Source organism: Vipera ursinii (assembly GCF_947247035.1).
Source record: "Vipera ursinii genome assembly, chromosome: 1".
NCBI lineage: Eukaryota > Metazoa > Chordata > Lepidosauria > Squamata > Viperidae > Vipera > Vipera ursinii.
The window spans coordinates 270068765-270089356 of NC_139512.1; the positions used below are offsets into that span (position 1 = coordinate 270068765).

Below are 20592 nucleotides of genomic sequence, written 5' to 3' on the forward strand. Positions count from 1 at the left end.
TTTTCAACAACTTTTTCAATTATATGTTCTCACCAATTTTTATTAACTGTTTTCACATGATTAACCATTTGTGCTGTTATTATTACAATAATTCTTCCACTTGATTTTTACTACATCTATCTTCAAATTCTTTTATCCATCCAGCATTTTTATTATAGTATTTTTGAGTTTCACTTAGATCTTTCCAAAATTGGATTATTTTTTTGTATTCCATTTTCAGAATTTATATTGTCATTTATACTTTATATTATTATTAAATAATTATCATTATTATTTACATTTATATATTTGTTGTTAGCTGCGAAGTCGTGTCCAACCCATCACGACCACATGGACAACGTTCCTCCAGGCTTTCCTGTCCTCTACCATCTTCTGGAATCCATTTAAGATCACGCCTACTGCTTCAGTGACTCCATCCAGCCACCTCATTCTCTGTCATCCCCTTCTTCTATTGCCCTCAATCTTTCCCAGCATTAGGCTCTTCTCCAGTGAGTCCTTCCTTCTCATTAGGTGGCTAAAGTATTTGAGTTTCAAACATTTATATATAGTACTGCCCAATTCCCAATGAACCCAATATACAACATTAAAAGAAAAAAGCAATGTAGTAATAATAATAATCTCCTTTCATTTACAATACATAGATTCATCTTTTCCATAGACAACTTACCGTATTACAAAAGTGGTAAACTTCCTCAGACAAAATATTTCTCATTTCCCCCTGCTCCAACAAAAGATGCCTTCCAACCCATAAATCGAGGGCAAAAATATTGCTGGATTTCCTGTCTACACCCCATCATCCAGAACCAGAAATTTAACAAAATCTTTTGGAGAAAAGAAGCTTAAATGAATATATTCCTGCCATAGCAAAATTCCAAAATTTCACATATTGCACAAGCACTTGCCCTGCCTGATGTGGACTTGACCCAGAATATCACCTTCTTTTCTAGCTTATCCATCTCAATATTTGCTAATAAAAATTCAAAGGTTGTATGATTCTGAATACCCAGTTGGAGAACAATAGCTTAGAGGACCTTCTTTCCATGGTCCCTCAAGTTGAGAAACAGAATTCTGTATTAAGGATTAAGTGGCCAACATTTGGAGAAGGATACTCATCATTCGAAGAGCAGCTGCACACATAATACAGGGCTCAACTGTGACATATAATATTGTGTGGGTAAAAACCTCCTCGGCTTTCTTCTTGTGCTGTTGACACCAATCCAAGACCTGATCAATTGCTACCATTTCCGCATGGCGAGTAGCCTGTGGGAATAAAGCAAAAAAAAAATCAGAACTGGTGCCACATAAAATGGGTTACTTTGCATATTAAGTATCCTGACCTTTCATAAAAGCCTCAAAACCTGGCTTTGCCAGTTGGCCTGGGGCTCCAACGGGGCAGTGTCATATGCATGCTTTGTATAGTTTTATCCTTTTTAACGTTGTAAGCCGCCTGCAGTTACACTGTGATTAAGATGGGTGGCAAACCAATTTAATAAAATAAATCCAACATACATACAAGGAAAAAGAACTCTGTTTTTAAGAGAATTACAAGAACTACAGTTTGGAGAAGATGGCCTAGGACAGGTTTCCTCACTCTATTGCCCTCTAGTGTATGGAGATGAGCATTCTCAGTATTACAAGACAGCATGGACTGTGGTTGAGAAAGGTTAGTTTTCTTCATTTCTGTGATTGTATTCTCTGTGTTTTTCATGGTTCCCCGAAGCTGAAAACTAATTTGCTTGTGGTAGTCCAGATGCTGTTTGGACTAAGGCAATTCAAACAATTTACTGAAGAATGGAGTGAAATACGTTCTTATGCCTGAGGATGCTTACTGTATTGTATTAAGAGAGAAGGGCAAGATTATAACTCAGTGTCTTTTAGAGTTTGCTTTATAAGCAAAATAAAACAAAATAACACAAATGAGACTGACCCCTGTTGGAAATTTGTTACAATTTATTTATTTGCTAGGTTTATATTCTGCCTTTTCATCAGAAGCTCAAGGTGCTGTACACAGCTGTCTCTCCTCCAATTATTTCTCACAACAGCATAATTGGTTCAAAATCACCCAGGAAGCCTCCAAGCCTGAGGGAAATGCTGGTGTCAGTCCAATGTCTTTAAAAGTATAGCGTGCTGGCTCTTGTGCTGAGAGAGAACAATTGGCCAGATCATTCTGGACACTTTGACAGCTGAGAGTAGACTTCAGGTTGTGCTTCCCCAATCCTAGCCTGTCACTGTAAGGTCATGCTGGTGAACCTATGGCACAAGTGCCACAGGTGGCACACAGAGCCCTTTATGTGGGCGTGGGCGCCGTCGCCCCAGTCCTAGGCCATCAGCTGGGTTTTATAAAACCTTTTTGCTTTAGGCCTCCACTGCCGTGTGCAAAAAAAAAAAGGTTCAATTAATCAATTTCAACTTCTCATGGGGGAAAAAAAAAGATCTCGCAAAGTTGGAATTGATTGATTGAACTTTTTAGTCCTACCCAGTCTGCCCTTATCACTACAGCTACGCCCACTCAATTGGCCACACCCACCCAGTGGGCCACATCCATCCAATGGGCCACGCCCACCCGGCACCCAACGGTACATAAGTGGGTTTTGGATTGCAGTTTGGGCACTCGGTTTCTAAAAGGTTCGCCACCACTGCTCTAAGGGATACATTCCCCTGGCTGACATATAAGTATCTTCATACTATCAAAACAGCTTGTCAGAATCCAGGCTTCATTTTTTTAAAAAAAGAGTCATAGTAGAATAGGGCACAGTATTTATATTTGTGAAAAGCACCTACACAAACCTAACAGTTGCAATGGTTACAAATCTTTTTTTTATAATGGATTCTCAAAATTTCCACTGTAAAGTAGGGAAGGTCAATGACAACCAATGTAGGTGAAATCTTATTTCACTACACTGATGTTATTTTATACAGTGCCTTTTGTCTTTATTTTACTGGAGCAATTTCAAAAGACAATTCCAGACCAAAAAAACCCCTGCAAGAGCCACAGCAATCCAGTGTCGAAACAATAAAAATCATCAGCAGCAGCAAAAAAAAAAAAGGCACGGAGCTATGTCTCTGCTTTAGTGACTTTTCCATCTCAATGTTTGAAACAAGTAAGGACAAAGAGGATAGGAAAAAAGTCAGGATTGGTACAAGCAAAAATTTTCCTCTATCTGCCAGGTATCAGCTCTGTATTTTGCATTTAACCCTTCCAACAATTAATGCAAGGAAAAACGATTGATCTACTGGAGAGAATAGGAAATGCTCTCATAAGCTTTATATATATGTTCATGGATTACATCACCTGTTGGTTTTTTTCCCAATTATGGCAGCATTTGGCACTGAAGCTTTTACATGCATGTACTTTCATTTCTTTGCGATATGATCTACATCAGCGATTCCCAACCTTTCCGGGGTGGCGGCCTGACAAGGGGTGAGGTGGGGAAAAGGGGATAGTTTTGTGCAAGGGGCAAGCCCGCCTGCTTCATTTGCGGTTGACAAGACTCTCAAAGCAGTTTGTAAAGGCAAAAAAGCAGCAGTCCTCATATCAACAAAATAAAAAGCAGAGCAAGGATAAAAATCAGTAGTAAAATCTATAATTTCCAGCAGCTTTACCTCCAGTGGCAGTGAGAAGCTTAGAAAAAGTTTTGAAAATAATTGCAGTATTTGGGCAGATTCAAACAGGTGACCGGAGCCCTGAAGACATTCAGGAAAAAAGGTGTTTAAACAAGCCACCTTTATGAACTGTGCCTGGCAACTAACTAAGAGTTAGTATACTTGTATCAAACTCGCAGGATATGATCTCTCTGTTTATATTCATTCAGCAATCTCATTGTTCCATTCTGAATTTCCTGTAGTTTCCAAATAATCCAAAACACAGTTCATGTTCACAACGTTGCCCACTGAACAATTACCCAAAAGTGCATCACTTGGTCAGTATATCACTTTCTAAGAAGGGTGATTTGTAACACCAATCTAAATACTTTAAAACATATACCGTAGTTACAAAACAGGAAGGGTTTTTTTTGTTCAGCAAAGCATGCACAATCTAGATATGTAAGACTCTTCCCTCATTTTTTAAAAAAATAGCTTATATATTTCACGATATGCTTCGGACTATAAATTTATAAGTACAAACTGAAAACAATGGCCCAATTAATTCTTGGATAGATGAAATATGCTACTCGATAAAAGGAACCGAACATTAATAGAAAATGTGAAGCAAACAAAATGCATTTAGCTAAAATCTATTGTAATAATACCATCTTACAAATTAATTTTAATGTGAATAGTCCTTCAAGAGATTGTGCTTAGCAGGTGCCATAAATCCTATAAAACACTCTAGGGTGCAACTACAATTACTGTCTGAAAGGTGGCAGAATTCCTGACTTAAAATGCTCTCAGTTCTTATTAAGAACTGTTAAAATTCTCCCCTCATAAAATCAGTTAGATACGAGTTCATTGTTTTGAATGAATTGCCAGGGACACTGAAGTTTCCATCTTCTCCAACTATGCTGAAGGCTTCTTAAGGGGCAGGAGTAGGCTTATATTTCATCATAATAATAAACAAACATGTATTCAAGCCAGGTTTCATAGTTGTTATTGTTGTACTTGTTCTCTTCCCCTTTCCATGTAGATGAGTAACTCCAGTAATGACCGAGTGTGTGTACTCTTTGGGGAGATTAGAATCTTCTTGTGAAAACCACGACACGTTTATTTTCTGCATTGCACTTCCCAACTTTGGGAAATTTTGACTACTGTCTGCTGCCACTGTGTCACATGATCTTCATTTTCAACATTTTGTGACAATTACCCAGAAAGTCTCACAATCCCTTGGTTCCTGCCAGATTCCCCTAAGGAAATTCAATGGTAAAGTCACTGCAAAGTTGGAAGTCACTCCTGCTTCCACTATTTTTGCCCACCCTTCATCATTCTGTTTCTCTGTTTAGGTAAGGAAGTATCTCTGAAATAATGACTCAATAGGTCATGAGTTTCTAGTTTATTATGAAATTCTGAATGTTTAGTTTTTATTGTTTGAACTTTTAAGCTTTGATTTCATTAAACATGCAATCTTGCTAAAACTACAGTTTCCATAAACCTCAGCCAATGATTATTCTGTCCGAGGAATTGTGGGAATTAAAAAAACAATATATTTGAAAATTGGACACTGTGAACTATTATCACTATATTTTGAAACTTGGTCTTGTCTAGGTAATAGTAACAAAACTAAATGTAGAACAGTTGATAAAAGAAAAATAAAACAATTTGTACATAAAAATAGTAATAATTGAAGTTCACTAGCATTCAGAGATCAACACTAAACATTTTCTATTTTAAAAAAATTAACATGTCCCTCTTAAGTTACAGGCAGACAACAGTAACATCCAAACTTTGAGGACCAGTCACAAGTCCCCTTCATTCAAGACTATTTTAACTTTTAATGGTTGCTGAACACATGGAAATAACCCAAGGCTGCTTATAAGAAAAATATAAAATGGTTTTCCAGAATTGGAGAGATGTGTTTATAGAGAACACAGCATTTCTAACCAGAATTTTAGAAAACAGGAACTCAAAACATAAAAATTCCAAAATAGCAATTTGCTATGTGATTCCCAAATTATACAAGACAGGTTTTAAACATAGCTGAAGTAATGGAATTTCTTTAAACCTACTTGAGGATTGTTCTATTTATATATATAGTGCAAAGGATAGGATTCCCTAAATCACTTACATTTTTTGTTTCGTTAACTTCATTCCTTCCTTTTCCTACAATCTCATTATTGTAGACCATGAGGCAACCAACAGGTACTTCACCGTTCTTAAGTGCATCTTTAGCCTATCAATACACACAAAGTAATTAGCAACAGCACTGTTAAAAGAGCGATGTGGTATCATATTTATCATGGACTGCAAGTTTAGAAGCACAATGCATTCAGCTGCATTTACTCCATTAGAGGTAGTCTGGGACCAGAAACGTGGTCAGCAAGTGACACAAGACGCTAACTGGAAAATATGACTCTGATTGTGCTTATGACTTAATTTAAGCTTTCCTTTTTCCCACTCCCCAGTCCTTTGGAATGCTCACCCAGTGCAGGGATAATTAATAATAAGAGAATGGATGCCTGTATTTACAGTCATTGTAAAGGAAAAAATTAAAAGAAAGTAAGCAGGCACACAATGGGAGAATACATCAAAGGAATGCACTGGCAAACAGCCAGCACTAGAAAATCCCTTTGGTGTGTATTCTCCACTGTGTGCCTGTTTATTCTCCTATAAACCTTTCCTCTCCAATCTCTCTTCTCTGCAAGGAAGGAGGAAACAGTCACTTCAGTAAGTCAGTAAACGAATGCAACTGTTTTCCCAGTACAAGAACAATGCTATACAATGAGAAACCAACATTTCTGACTGAATGGATCACATACATAGCAAAATAAAGGACATATGTGCTGGCACTTACTTTTGGCCCCCAATTCTCAAAAGAAAAGCAAACTGAAATTAGTACACAGCAAAAAAAAAAACACACACACACACAGCTATCATTTATTGGCTGAGCTATACCTGAATTAATAGCTTACTCTGGTTCAATTATTTATTTTATTATTTATTTTATTTAGATTTTATATACCGCCCTTTCCCGAAGGACTCAGGGCGGTTTACAGGGCATTTAAAAAACAGTCAATACAAACGTTAAAACAAATTAAAAGAGATTAAATAGAACCCTGAGAAAATTAAAACCCAGTTAAAATTAAAAATATTCTCAGCCTGGGCCAGAGAGCTCGAAGAGCCAGGTCTTCAGGTCCTGGCGGAAAGAACGGAGGGTGGGGGCAGTCCTAAGCTCCAATTACATTTTTATTTACAATGCTTTTGTTTAATCAGACAAAGCAACTGCTACTCATGTAATATGGCATAATTTGTTTGGTCTAGTGGTTAAGGTACCAGGCTAGAAACTGGGAGATTGTGAGTTCTAGTCCAGGGATAGGCAACTTTGGCTCTTTTATGACTTGTGGACTTCAACTCCCAGAATTCCAGAGCCAGCCATGCTGAGGGGAAAGGGAGAGGTTTCCAAGCTGAGCCATGCTGGCTCAGGAATTCTGGGAGTTGAAGTCCATGAGTCATAAAAGAGCCAATGTTGCCTACCCCTGTTCTAGTCCCACCTTAGCCATGAAAACCAACCGTGTGATTTTGGGCCAGTCACTCTTTCTCAGCCCAACCCACCTCACAGGTTTATTGTTGTGGAGAAAACATGAGGAGGAAGGTGTGTTGGATATGTTCACCACCTGAGTTATTTATAAAAATAATAAAGGTGGGATAAAAATAAAATACTGTAATAGATGGCAAAAGTAGACATATGGATAAATGTTCTCAGGAAAGATAAATAGTTCCTTCTTCCAGAACAGAGCCTGTTTGTTAGACTACTGAAGTTGAGGTTCAACTGCTGAGGTTAAGAAACGCTGTCTTGGGGCAACACATATTAATAAGGAACTGAGGGCTGGTATCTTAAATGAAATTTGGAGGCAGGATCACCTTTCTAGGGTAGGATCCTATTCATCACATGAACGGTCACTCAAAGCCCCTCAAATATATTCCTACTCATGTTGTCAGTCTGGAATTTTAGGCTTCATGGTTAGATTTTTAATAAAAGGTGATGTTAGCATTTTAGCATAGCAGTCATGCCTCCTGTTGAAATACAGGAAACCATGTTTTCCTTTTAGCCAAAATCATGTCTTTTTTTTCACCTGCAAAACCTAGCCTTTGGTAACTAAATAATAGGAGAGGGTATTCTGGAAGTACTTGAATACACTTGTAAGTTTTTAAAAAGATGGAAACCGGACTGGGAAAGAAAGTGATGTAATCCCTGAATTTACCACTTGTTGAATGAAAGCCTAGAATTAAGGTTTTTCTGTTGTTCAATTCTCACATATAATCAATGTCTGATCACTTGCTTTTTGACATATCACAAATACTGAAAGCATCATTTGTTTCTGTACCCCCCCTCCCCGGTTAATAAATGCTTTTTGTTTTCTCTGAATTACTTGGCAATTCATATTTTTGAGTGGAAAAAGAAGCCTCTTTGCAAAGGTAAAAGTATCTCTCAAATTCAGGGATCAAATTCTTATCAGCTCCCTGCCAAACCCTGGGTGCCTGAGTTTCTAGGCAATAATGTCTACCATTAGCATTTCCTTATTAGCTATGAGAGTTGGAACTTCACTCACAAATAATTCTTCAGGTCAGATTCCTGCAGTTCTGTCTAGGTAGGAGATGCTGGAAAAATTGGTTATATAAATTCAATAATATTGGATAGGTGAGGGGCCCTCAGTGCTTCCTGAGTTTGGTTGTTTCTTGCAGACCTTTCATTCCTCAAACTAGACAACATCATCAGTACTAGTCATGATGATGTTACCTAGTTTGGTTAATGATTAATGGTTAATGGTTAATGCTAGATGCACTGATAATGTTACCTAATGAAAAATGTCTGCAAGAATATAACCAAGCTCAGAGAGCACCAAGGACCCCTCATTTCGAAAACCCTAGAAGCCTTATTTAAGATGATAAAAGGCCACTACTCAATCCGAAGAGGCACCTGACCGATTGAGATGGACGGCACAAAAGATAACTCCCAAATAATTCACACGTGGATGTCGTCCAATAAATGCGCTAATCTTTTTTTCCAGTATGTCCCAGCTCTGAAAAAGCTCGCAACCCCGACGCTTGTTTTCTTTCTTTTTGCCTTGCAACGCGACCGCCCCGCTACACCCCCCTTGGTTACTTCTTTGCGAGTGAGCCCTCACCATGTGAACAGCTCTGTCCATCCAGGCCTCGGTTTCCCCCGCGCTCACCCGCCACTTCTTCGCCGCTTCCATCTCTTCGCGAGGAAAGCGTCGCTTACGGAACGAAAAGAAAAGAGCGAACGGATCCGAGGGAGAAAGATAAAGGGCGAACCGCGGCCAGCTGGGGGACTCGAGTGCGGGGAGGACGTGGGCTGAAGCGAAGCCGGCGTCGGAGTCGAAGGGCAGGGCTTCCTGCGGCGCGCCGGGGACGGGTGGGCGGAGCGGCGGCTCGCCTGAGAAGCCTCCTGTGCCGCCGCCGCCGCCGCGATGCTGCCGGCCATTTGGGGCTTCGTGAAGCGTCACAAAAAGAAATGCTTTTTCCTCGGCGCTTTCCTGGGCGGTGAGTTTCCCACCGGGCCTTTTCCGGGCCTTCGCTTGCTGCGCTTTGCGGTCCCGAAACAGATGTTGAACAAGCAGCCCTACCTGATCCCGAGCGCCGCCTGCGCTTTTGCTGCTGCCCCAGCCGTGCCCAGGGCGGGAGGCGTCCGCCCCCTGAAATCTGCAGGACGTTTCCTTAAGTTTTGCTTCGCTTACCCAGGAATAAGTCCACTATGCTGAATGGGCTTACTCACAAGGGAATGGTGCATGAGGATGCCGCCTTACTTCTGATTACCAATTTTCTTCTTCGTTCTGTGTGCTCACATATATTGGCTAAAATCTCATCATCTTGCACGAGAGGTCGATAGGGGGAAGAGTGAAGAACTCAAACTGGCCACGTTTCCCTCCTTTACAGACTGTTTTGCTCCTTCCTGTACATATGTTGATATTTCTGCCTTTTAAAATTGATATATATGCTCACATTTATTGGCTAAAATCTCATCATCTTGCACGAGAGGTCGATAGGGGGAAGAGTGAAGAACTCAAACTGGCCACGTTTCCCTCCTTTACAGACTGTTTTGCTCCTTCCTGTACATATGTTGATATTTCTGCCTTTTAAAATTGATATATATGCTCACATTTATTGGCTAAAATCTCATCATCTTGCACGAGAGGTCGATAGGGGGAAGAGTGAAGAACTCAGACTGGCCACGTTTCCCTCCTTTACAGACTGTTTTGCTCCTTCCTGTACATATGTTGATATTTCTGCCTTTTAAAATTGATATATATGCTCACATATATTGGCTAAAATCTCATCATCTTGCACGAGAGGTCGATAGGGGGAAGAGTGAAGAACTCAAACTGACCACATTTCCCTCCTTTACAGACTGTTTTGTACGTATGCTGCTATTCCTGCCTTTTAAAATTGACATGCTATGGGGAATAGCATTTGTTACAACAAACCAAGTTAAAAAAAACTAAAGTAATAACGAACAGGAGGAAAGAAGATTCAAGCATATGCTTACTCCTACTTGCCACATCAGCTTAAACCATTTTTCCCTTTAGTTACAAACCAAGCAAGTTTAGCTATAATTCCAAGAGCATTATCCTAGTAGAAGAGGGAAAAATACCTTCCTGTTGATCATTTTGCTCTGAAAAATAAGTGACAGATATATATTTTTTTCTGGGGCCTTGTACAAATAGGACGATGAAGTAAAGGATGACAGAGAGCTACAGTCACATTTGCTGGATCCAGATGGTGTGGATTAAAAGCAATGCTTCAAAATCTGTCTAGAAGCACTGTTAATAGTATTATTTGATCCCAATCATTTTGGGCTAGATGGAATCAAGCGTCACAACTTGAGCCATTAATTAAAACTGTTTAGATGTGTTGCTGTTGGTATTGAATAACCAACCAATGGCTGTTTTGGCTTAGGCAGAAATGGAAACTGATACATAGTATATCTGGAGAGTGGTTGGTTAAGGAGTACTTAGTTAAGAATTTATCTTGCCTGAAAAATTTCCCCAATGGAGATGTAGATTCTACTGGTGAAAGAGGTTCAAGTTCAGACAGATTCTTTTAATTAGTTCACATGTTCTGGATCAACCTCCCTCTTCATTCACAATTGCATGAACAGACTTGTACAATACTTTCTTGTTCAAAGTGTATCTTGTCACACACTTGAGAAAGTATCCTCTTTTTTCTAAGTACAGAAGCTTCACCCCACGGTGTTGACAAGTGCAGTTCTTTCTTTAATGCTTCTCTGGATGTATATTATTCTTAGGCTGATCAATCATATCCTAAATTATCAGTAGCTTGGCATTTCAGTGTGATAGCGTGATATGTATGTGTGTATGTCTTTTGTAGGGGTTTATGTACTTGGAAAATATGGTCAGAAAAAAATGAAAGAAATTCAAGAAAGAGAAGCAGCAGAATATATAGCACAAGCAAGAAGGCAGTATCATTTTGAAAGTAATCAGAGGACTTGCAATATGACAGGTAAAGTGGTACTGTAGCTATTTTGTTTGTCAAACATACCAAAGTCTGAAGCTCACTGTCAAAGTCCCATTTCCCCCCCCCAGTACTTGTTTCAACATCTAATTCCTGATTCTTTAATGAAACAATTGCTGCAGACAAAATAATGCTTAGAACAATATTTGCTAATTTGGACAACTCATCAAAACATAACTATCATAAATACAAATTTGTAAGCTATATTTTCCATTTCTAAATTGTTAATTGACTATAAATCATAATTCATCAATTTATCATGCAAAACATGATTACCCTTAACTGTAGTTTGGTACTATGTGTGAACTAAATTGATATGGTTAATCATGCCAATATGGACAGGTTAGCAAATAGGATTCAGAGAGTCATATCTCTAGTTCTGCATTTTCAGGAGGGCTGTGTGTGTGTTTTTTTACCAGTAATGTATAATCCCACATAGCAGATTCCTTTTGGAACGGATGGGCTGTCAGTGATCCTTACATTTACTGTTTTCTAAAAGCTATTTTAAATAAACCTTAAATATTTCTAACAATGTTAGAATTATGTTATAGAGATCTTTACATCAGTTCGACAGTAACATCCTTACTGTTAACACTTAAGTTGTTGTTTTTACTTTGTTGATGATGGTCCGTGTCTTCCAATAATTCTTCCTATCATCTGCTTTTCAGTACTATCAATGCTTCCAACATTAAGAGACACTTTGATGTATCAGCTGAATTCTGAGAGTCTCACTTCCCTGCTGAAAAACAAGTAAGCATAAATTGTCAAGAGATTACTATAGTTTGTTCTGAATACTGTCCTTTAGGTTTTGGTAGTGTGTATGTACATAACGTTAGCGTGGACAAACTATTTGTTTTCTGTAACAAAACACTCTGTTAAAGTGTTTTCTTGCCAAAGTCATATAAGATTTAAATAGCTTAACATGTACCGTATTAATTGACTTTAGAGGAGGAAAACTTTGCCATTAAAGTGTCCGAATCCCCTTTTCATGCTGCGGTTTTATGCATGAAACTCATAGATGATCCTACATTTTTTTAAAAACGTGTCTTCTAAAATATTTATTACCAAGGCAACCTAGGGCTACCCATTTGTATTTTTTTCAGCATCACAAATACAGATTTATTCCAGTGCTATATGAGCAGTCATGTTTATGCAGTTGAACTTCCTGTTCCTTTCCAATGCATGCAGAAGAATGGGTAGGATTAAGAATCCATTCTGTTGATGGAATAGTGTCTCACAACTGAATGGCATCATTGCATAAGTTTCTGTGCTTTGCAAGCATTTTCCTTATTACAGTGTCACTTTCCAAAATCCCAGCATTTATTTTCTCCCTCATATTTTTCTGTTTGGCTTTTTTTGTTTGATGTGGATTGAAATGATTAACAGAGCCTTGGTGGAGCAGTGGGCTAATGCCTCCTTAAGTAACACCAGCTGCCTGCAATTAGTGCAGGTTCGAGTCCCACCAGGCTCAACGTTGACTCAGCCTTCCATCCTTCCGAGGTAGGTAAAATGAGGACCCAGATTGTTGGGGGCAATTAAGCTGACTTTGTAATAATGCTGCTTGGGGTGTGTGTGAAAGCCCTAATAAGCTGGCATATACATAGAATGAAGGCTACTGCTAAGTTTGTAAGCCGCCCTGAGTCTTCGGAGAAGGGCGGGATATAAATGGAATTAAATAAAATAAATAAATGGAGCTCTTCAATTAATTATAAATGCATTTTTTCTATTCTTTCTGTAGGCCAGCCAATAAGTTAGAAATATGGGAAGAATTGAAGATTATAAGTAAGTCAAATGAATCATTGTGCTTCTGATCCATTGACCCTCTTTAGGTATACACAGAATGACTTTTCTTTCTTCAGGATTAAGCATCTTGGCTACTGTGCTTCAAGCACTATCCCAATGAACATTATGATTTGTCATGAGGAAAGCATATTTATTCAAAAATAAGCCTTACTATTTGCTAAGTGGAATTAATTATGTTGAATTAATTTTGAATTCTTATAGTGGCCATAGTTATCTCTCCTAGATAAGTGATTTCTGCCCTTAGCTGTGTAGTTATTTTCCACCTTAATTTTATTTTCTCTAATTTTAAACCTTCTCTTTGTAATAGTGCGTATTTAAAAAAAGCCTCTCTCACACTACTTCAGCATTTACCACATAGCACCATTCAAAGTTAAGTAGGAATCTCAATTCACCAGCACTAAACACAATTGGGATTTTAATTGTGTGTCCTTCAAACTCTTTCTTCACGCTATTGCCAAGAGCATTTGGGATGGTAGTTTGGCTCAATAGAAAATAGTCCTTTCCAAAGACTTGGAATAGGCAGATGTCGTTTGGTGTTAGAGGTATCATCACAAGATGTAAGCTGTTTCAAGTAAAGCTGCCTTTTGCAATTGACTGATGGTAATTTCATCAGTGCTGATGGTGTTCGAGTGGTGCACCAGATGTTTTGGGATTGCACCCAAGGGGCCTATTACTATTGGTACTATTTTTGTTTTCTTTTGCCACAATCGTTCTACTTGTATTTGCCTGTGTTTGTATTTTGTGATTTTCCCCAGTTCTTTCTCCCCCTGTTCTGCGGTCTCCAGGTACTGCAACATCCAGACTTTTTGTCTTTCATATCAACAATTTTAATTCTGGAATGTTGTTGTTGTTGTTGTTGTTGTTGTTGTTATTATTATTATTATTATTATTATTATTATTAGCTTCCTGCTCCAGGATACTCTTGCTGTGTCTTTGTCTTATGCTTTCATGAAAGTCTGCTTAGCTCAAGTGACTTCATTACCGGGATGTGACAAGAACTTGAACTCCAGCTGCTACACCTTCTTGTGTATATTATGTTAGAAGCTGTGACCAACCACCAACCTTAGTGTTGTTTTGTCCTCACTATGGTTCTAGTGGCCATAGTGCCTTTCATTCAAAACTACTGGACGAAGAGCTTACTAGTGACTTACCCTTTCTTTGTGCTAGGCATTTGGGGGCTTTTTTTTTTTGCTTGACCTTTGCCTTCAGCAAGATTTTTCAAAACGTGCTTCACGATGCTTCCTGTTTGGTGTCAGCTTTGCTACCTGTGTCTCCTGCCTGGCCAAACATCATACCTTCAGTCTCAATAAGTCGTCAGATTCAGTTATTACTTCACATCAAAAATCTCTTTCCTTTAACTTATACTGTACATCTGACTGTGATGTTTAAAAGTAATTTTGTTCCATCAGCTACTATCCAATAGAAGCAATTTTATCAGGACTCTCCTTAACACATGTACATGATATTATATTTACCTTACTTCAAAAGGATGTATTGCAGCAGTAAAAACACAATTAATGATTGTCATAATTACTTAGAATGTGCCTTAATAGTGAGAAAAGGGTTTACCTAGAACAGGGGTAGGCAACCTTGGCTCTTTTATGACTCGTGGACTTCAACTCCCAGAATTGGCTCAGGAATTCTGGGAGTTGAAGTCCACGAGTCATAAAAGAGCCAAGGTTGCCTACCCCTGACCTAGAATAATCTAAAAATCCTGAATTTTTCCCTTTTGCAATCCTTTTGGTAATTGAAGATTCTTTGTTTCCTCCATTTGTTTTTCTGCATTTTAAGTAAAATCTTTTTTTAAGCCCTTAGCATCAGTAAAGCCGTGGATATACAGTAATACCTTTTACTTAGCTAAATCTAGTACTTTGATTAGTTTGAGCTTTGAGTTATGCTGTTCTTTCAAAGAGGTTTTTAGAAAAATAAATAAAATGGAGATTTGTCCTCCAAAATAATTTCTAGAAGTATAGCCCTGATTTAAGTCTCCAAAAATCTGCTACTATTTGATTTTATTGATGAAATATGTTCTTTTTAAAGATACGTTCAGTATTTCATGGTAAATTTTTGTTTTATTAAAGGTTTTACAAGGAGTATTGTAGCAGTATACAGCACATGCATGCTCGTAGTTCTTCTCCGAGTCCAATTAAATATTATTGGTGGATACATTTACTTAGACAATGCAGCAGTTTGCAAAAATGGCACTGTAAGTAGATTGTTTTCAAATAGATAAAACTATTGAAAACTCAGAAAGGAAAACATACTTTGAATACTCCAGTGTACGTTTATGCTTGCTTAAACTCATGGAAGCAGATCGCATGCTGAAAATATTTATGATTACTGAACTGAAAATATGTAAGATGGTGCTCTAATTTTCCAAAATGGAATGATGACCAAAAAGCATGGGATATTGAACTTACAATACCTTCAAAACACTTTATTGTAGGCTGGCACCAATCACCCTTCTTTATATCTGGGAACTGCTCTTAAAACAGTTTTTCAGGAGGGCTGCAGAGGATGTGCTTGTGGTGCCATGGCACCATTAGAGATGTGACTCCAATTTTCAGCTCTTTTTCCTCATTTGGACAGGAGAGAGGAATGAAGGTTTCTTGTAAAGTAAAAGAAGCCTATTGGACGTTGGGCTTTTTTGTGTGTCTTTGAGACATTATAAACCTCTACCAACTGCCCGAACAAAATTTTGAGAAGTGGTTTGCCATTGCCTTCTTCCTAGGGCTGAGAGAGACCGACCAACTGGCTCAGTCATTCAGCTGCTTTATGCAGGCCTGGAATTTACCATCTGATTTTTAGCCCGCTGCCTTAAACCATTCCACTAGACAGGTTCTCACTGGAGGTTTAATACACCAATTTTACTTGTAAAAATTGCCACTCTTCTTTGTTACCAAATTCTGGCAGCATAATGTTCGGGAGTTCAGTAGCTACAAGAACTCCAGGAAGGCTATGGGTTGTCTGCCTTTGCTCTAGCTGTGCTTCCAAGATAACTTTATTAGTGCAAGAATGTACTTTTTGCCGGGGGGGGGGGGAAGACAAATTGTTCTGTTTTACTGTAAAAGGTGAGAAGAGTCCTTTAAGAAGTAGAATATCTTAAGAATTTTAGCAACTATTGAAGAGGTAAAGGAAGAAGTCCGTGTTCTGATTTGCTACAAGATATGTAGGACAGATAGTGTTCCTTTGGTAGCAGAAATGATACAGACTAATCTTTCTTCTTGCAGACACTTTTAGCTCCCCCAGAGGTTCAACAACAATATTTATCAAGTATTCAACATCTCCTGGGAGATGGTAAGTTATCCATAAAACTGTTTTACCTAAAATTATATTATGAAGTTTGAACAAGTAGGAATTGGTCTTCAAAAACTCTTTTTCTTCTCCCATAGGTTTGATTGAATTAATAAGTGTGGTTAAGAAGACCGTGCAGAATGTATTTGAGAGGTATAATAGGGTCTTTTAGAAATCTAAAATACTTGGTTTGAATGCACGCTATTGATGTTTAACTCTTCTCACTGCAGTGTTTCTCTCAAGCATGCCCTTTCCCTCTTGGATCTGGAGCAGAAGCTAAGAGAGATAAGAAAAGCAATTGAACAGCCTGAAGATTCTGCATCTGAAGAAGCTGCATCACCTTCCCAGTTATGTCATTACATGATGCCGGATGAAGAGAATCCTTTGGCTTCTCAGGTATTTGCATATTATTAAGAGCAGGGAATCAGACTCAGAACTACAATCGGGGTTTGATTCTGTATGTTTTTCGTAGAATTGAAACTTATCTTGAATCTAACATCTTTTATTTGGCTTCAGCTTTTCCAAATTTTCGTGGGGGGGACATTCTGGTGTGTGATGGTTTGCCAATGATTTCCTCATCTGTCACAAACAATGTCATTGGCCATATAACGTATAGACAGTAAACTCTGCTCCAGTGCAGCTCTTGAGTAGGATCACAATGGTCATGGTTGAATGCAAGGCAAATATCAGTTAAATGAATTGTGAAAACATTCAAGTTGCCTTTATTCTCTGTCTTTCTAGGCTAATGAACTTACAGAAAAAGATGTTGCTACCATTAAGTTACTTAATGAAACAAGAGATATGTTAGAAAGGTAAGTAGCCAAAGTTCAAGGACTTGAAACTACGTTAATGCTCAACATTTTATGACATTTAAAAATGGAAATGTGAATAAATTAAAATTTGGATATCTTCAACATTTAAGATGTTAGTGGTTTTTATAGTATTTTCTGTAACTCTTTACAAATGAAAGATCCATTTATACAAATAATAGACAATAGTTCTAAGGCTTCAAGTGATAAATCCAATAGCCTTGTGCCTTACATGCTCTTCATGCCCTCAGATACTTTAATTTCCACTTTTGTATTGAGTAAATCAGTGTCATCATGAACAGGGGGTAGGGATGGGGATCCCATTGACATCAGGGGGATTGCGGTCCCTTTTCTAAATTCATTGCAATGTTGCATTCATGATCCAAAATGAAAGTTCCTGTGGATGTTGCTGGGCCAAACCATAATTATTATTGTAACCAAATGGCCTGCAATTTGGGTACTGAAATGACTTGTTCATTATAGTCTGAGTGACAAGCAAACTGATTCATAAAACTGAGGAGAAATGTATATCATTGTTGGAAGCTTTGACATGAACAGATTTTAAAAATTGCCTTAATTGGTATTTTGTGCTGATAGATAGGAAGTGGATGTTTCTGTATGAGTTTAATGGCAAGTATCATTTTGAACTGTGGTGTTGAGTTTGTTTCTTTTGTATGTGTTGTGGAACTGAAGGTGGAATTAACTTCTGTCCTCCAGTATGTAACATCTGTAATTCCCTAGAACATGTACAGCCTATGTTGTATAGCCTATGACCATCAGGTTTTGTGAACGGCAACTGAATAGTTCACTATTTGTACATAAAAAGACAGCATAATACAACTATAGTTTTTTCCCCTGTGAATTATGATTATTTTCTTCATTCCAGCCCAGATTTTAATAGAGTTTTGAGCAGTTGCTTAAATAGAGGATTTAGTCGATTACTGGATAACATGGCAGAATTCTTCAGACCTACTGAACTGGACGTATGCCATACTGGCTCTATGAACAGGTAAAACTGATTTTAATATTACAAATGCTCCCAGTTCTTATTAGAGAATAGTTATATCTTTTTTTTTCTATCCGCTAAAAGTGGAATGGCACATTTCACAATGGTATTTCGAGCAAAACACCCTGCAAATCCTCTCAGAGAATCAGAAAAAGTTATTTGAAATAGATGCATGGAAGACATCCATCATGACAGCTTCCACTATAGTTCTAATTGTAGCATTTTCATTGTAAGTACGTGCGGAGCAGGGAAAGACCACAGAGTGGCTGTCCTAACCTTTGAACGTGCCTACTTCAAACTGAATTATCCCATTACATGGTTTACAATCCTTATTAGCTACAGTATTTTCTAGTTACTGCCTCTCATTTTGTTTTTATCACCAGCTGTCAATTTAGGTAAAACAGGAAAAAAAAAAACTTTTTTCTGTTCCAGTCTAGGAAGAGCCACACATAAATTGGCTGCTCCTGCTTGTTTCCATTGCCAAAAATCTTTGAGCAGGGTTGTTTTAATGTGTAAAGTTATATCACTGTCTTTTTTTATTTGAATATTTTAGTAGAATTTGCTTCTGATAATTCTTGAATTGGGATACTGCAGTCAACTAATATGCTTGGAAGCCAACAAGAAACTGTGATGTGAATACTCAGCTCACATAGATTGAGAAATGCTGAGCATGTAAATGGAAGAGTTGGGAATCCATTCATTTGAATCCAACCTGCTTCTCACTGTTGCATTGTATAGGGACAGTTTGTATTGCATATGTTCATGATGTAGATATTCAGTATTTGTAGTCTTTAACAGTGGCTGTGATATCAGTATATTGCAAAAGTAATTAAGCAGGCAGACTTCTGTATTTTCTTCCTATCCTAGTTTTTCTAGTGCCAGTCTTCCTCTAGCCAAGATAATCCCAATAATAAATGGGCAGATCCATTCAGTCTGCAGCGAAACACCTAGCCATTTTGTTCAGGTAAGAAAGCCACTTTTTTGCCTGTCTTAAAGTGAAATTGTATTCAAACCTTTAAAATATGTCTGACTTAGTTTGGTAGGATTTATTCTTAGGTAAGTGTGTTTAGCACTGAAGCCTTAGTCTATTTTAAAATTATACATCATCCTTGCTGAATCTAAATTCCAGTGAGTTTTAAAATGAAATTAAAATAACAGGAATAGGGAATATTATATCTCAAATCATGAGCAGATTAAGATATTCATCATTAAGGTGGGACATTTTTTCAGCCTATTCTTTATTCTCATGACTAGACAGCAATAAAAGGAAATTTAACCATTTTGACACAGAAAAAAAGGCTTTAGGCTTCCTATATATTCCCATTCAATTTCAGTTCTTGATATCATGGTAAAAATGGTACACCATGGTAAAAGAGAGCAAATATCAAACATTTGAATATTCTTTTTAGGACTTATTAATGATGGAGCAAGTGAAAGACTTCGCTGCTAATGTATATGAAGCCTTCAGTACCCCACAACAACTAGAGAAGTAAACTGCTGTTCAATATGTACAGAATATACTATTTAGTATCCAGTTATTGTGACTATTCATTTTGATAATGAAACTCTTAACAGAGTGCTATAGAATGACTGTCCTTGTAAAGCAAACCCATTTTAAAAAAATCATTTCCAAATTTTTATAATGGAATTCCTACAGCTGACTAAAGTAATTATTAATATATAAAAAATCTTTGTGCTGTAAGCCTTTGCATTGAGGGAGTCAATTTTAAATAACTTGTTTACAAAAAAAACAGTGCAATGAGCACTGTGTCAACAGAAAGCTTCTGAAGATTAATGGCAGTCTTTACAATTGTGCAGACTACCACAGCAACAATATGATGGGAAAACAGTCCAGTTGATTTTCAGGCTGGAGTAATAAAAATTTTCTGCAGTCCCTCTCCTATTCAGCGACTTACCAGTTGTATCAGAAACACAACATGACAGCGGGCAGATGGAACAAAAATAACCCAGTTATTAAACCCAGTTCTGGTATACCTGACACCATTTTCCCCATTGGTAAATGAGAATGGGTTTTAGTTGAAGTTTCTCTTGGCACAAAACCACCATACAATTCTCACCGTACAACTGAATAAGAGGGACTTTGATCAAAAGATCATCATGCTCCTATTATATTTCTGGTGGTTGATAAGTAATTACGCTTTTCTCTTTTTTAACCACCAAATGTTTTTCTTAAGCTGACTCGGGGGAGCAGATAAGCAACCCAGCAGTGGGCTACATGGTTTTCAAAGTTTTAGGCTCTTCGGACTGGGACTACTGACTTCTATATGCTAAGGGTCTGCTGGAGTCTGAAAAGTGCAATGTTGAGCTTGGTGTATGAGTTTGGAATTGAAATGCATTGTTTCTAGCAAAAATTATGTTTACAATGTTTATAAATGGCTATTGCTGTATACATTCATTTTGTAAATATTTTTAATTTGTATTTACTTGGATCCCTACAAAATATCTGAATCACAATAAACTATTTTGACAGATTACATGCTGTCCTGGTCAATACTGTTTATGGAATTAGGAATT

General features: G+C 37.8%; 2 protein-coding genes across 2 annotated transcripts in view; one reads left to right on the plus strand and one right to left on the minus strand.

Moving 5' to 3' along the window:
* Positions 1-9002, minus strand: part of ADAT2 (adenosine deaminase tRNA specific 2) — a 34583-nt gene extending 25581 nt beyond the window's left edge. The window contains exons 1-3 of the mRNA XM_083368631.1: positions 8778-9002; positions 5720-5824; positions 1110-1260 (exon numbers count right to left, since the gene is read on the minus strand). Coding sequence (XP_083224757.1) covers positions 1110-1260; positions 5720-5824; positions 8778-8849 — 328 coding nt within the window. The 5' untranslated portion in view covers positions 8850-9002. The remainder of the gene's footprint in view (positions 1-1109; positions 1261-5719; positions 5825-8777) is intronic.
* Positions 8949-20552, plus strand: PEX3 (peroxisomal biogenesis factor 3). Its single transcript, XM_083368460.1, has 12 exons — positions 8949-9156; positions 11002-11133; positions 11814-11895; positions 12884-12927; positions 15030-15154; positions 16179-16245; positions 16341-16395; positions 16473-16638; positions 16984-17054; positions 17938-18060; positions 18925-19021; positions 19467-20552. The coding sequence occupies exons 1-12, from the start codon at positions 9084-9086 to the stop codon at positions 19548-19550; spliced, it is 1119 nt and encodes a 372-aa protein (XP_083224586.1). The 5' UTR covers positions 8949-9083; the 3' UTR covers positions 19551-20552.
* The last annotated feature ends 40 nt before the right edge of the window (positions 20553-20592 follow it).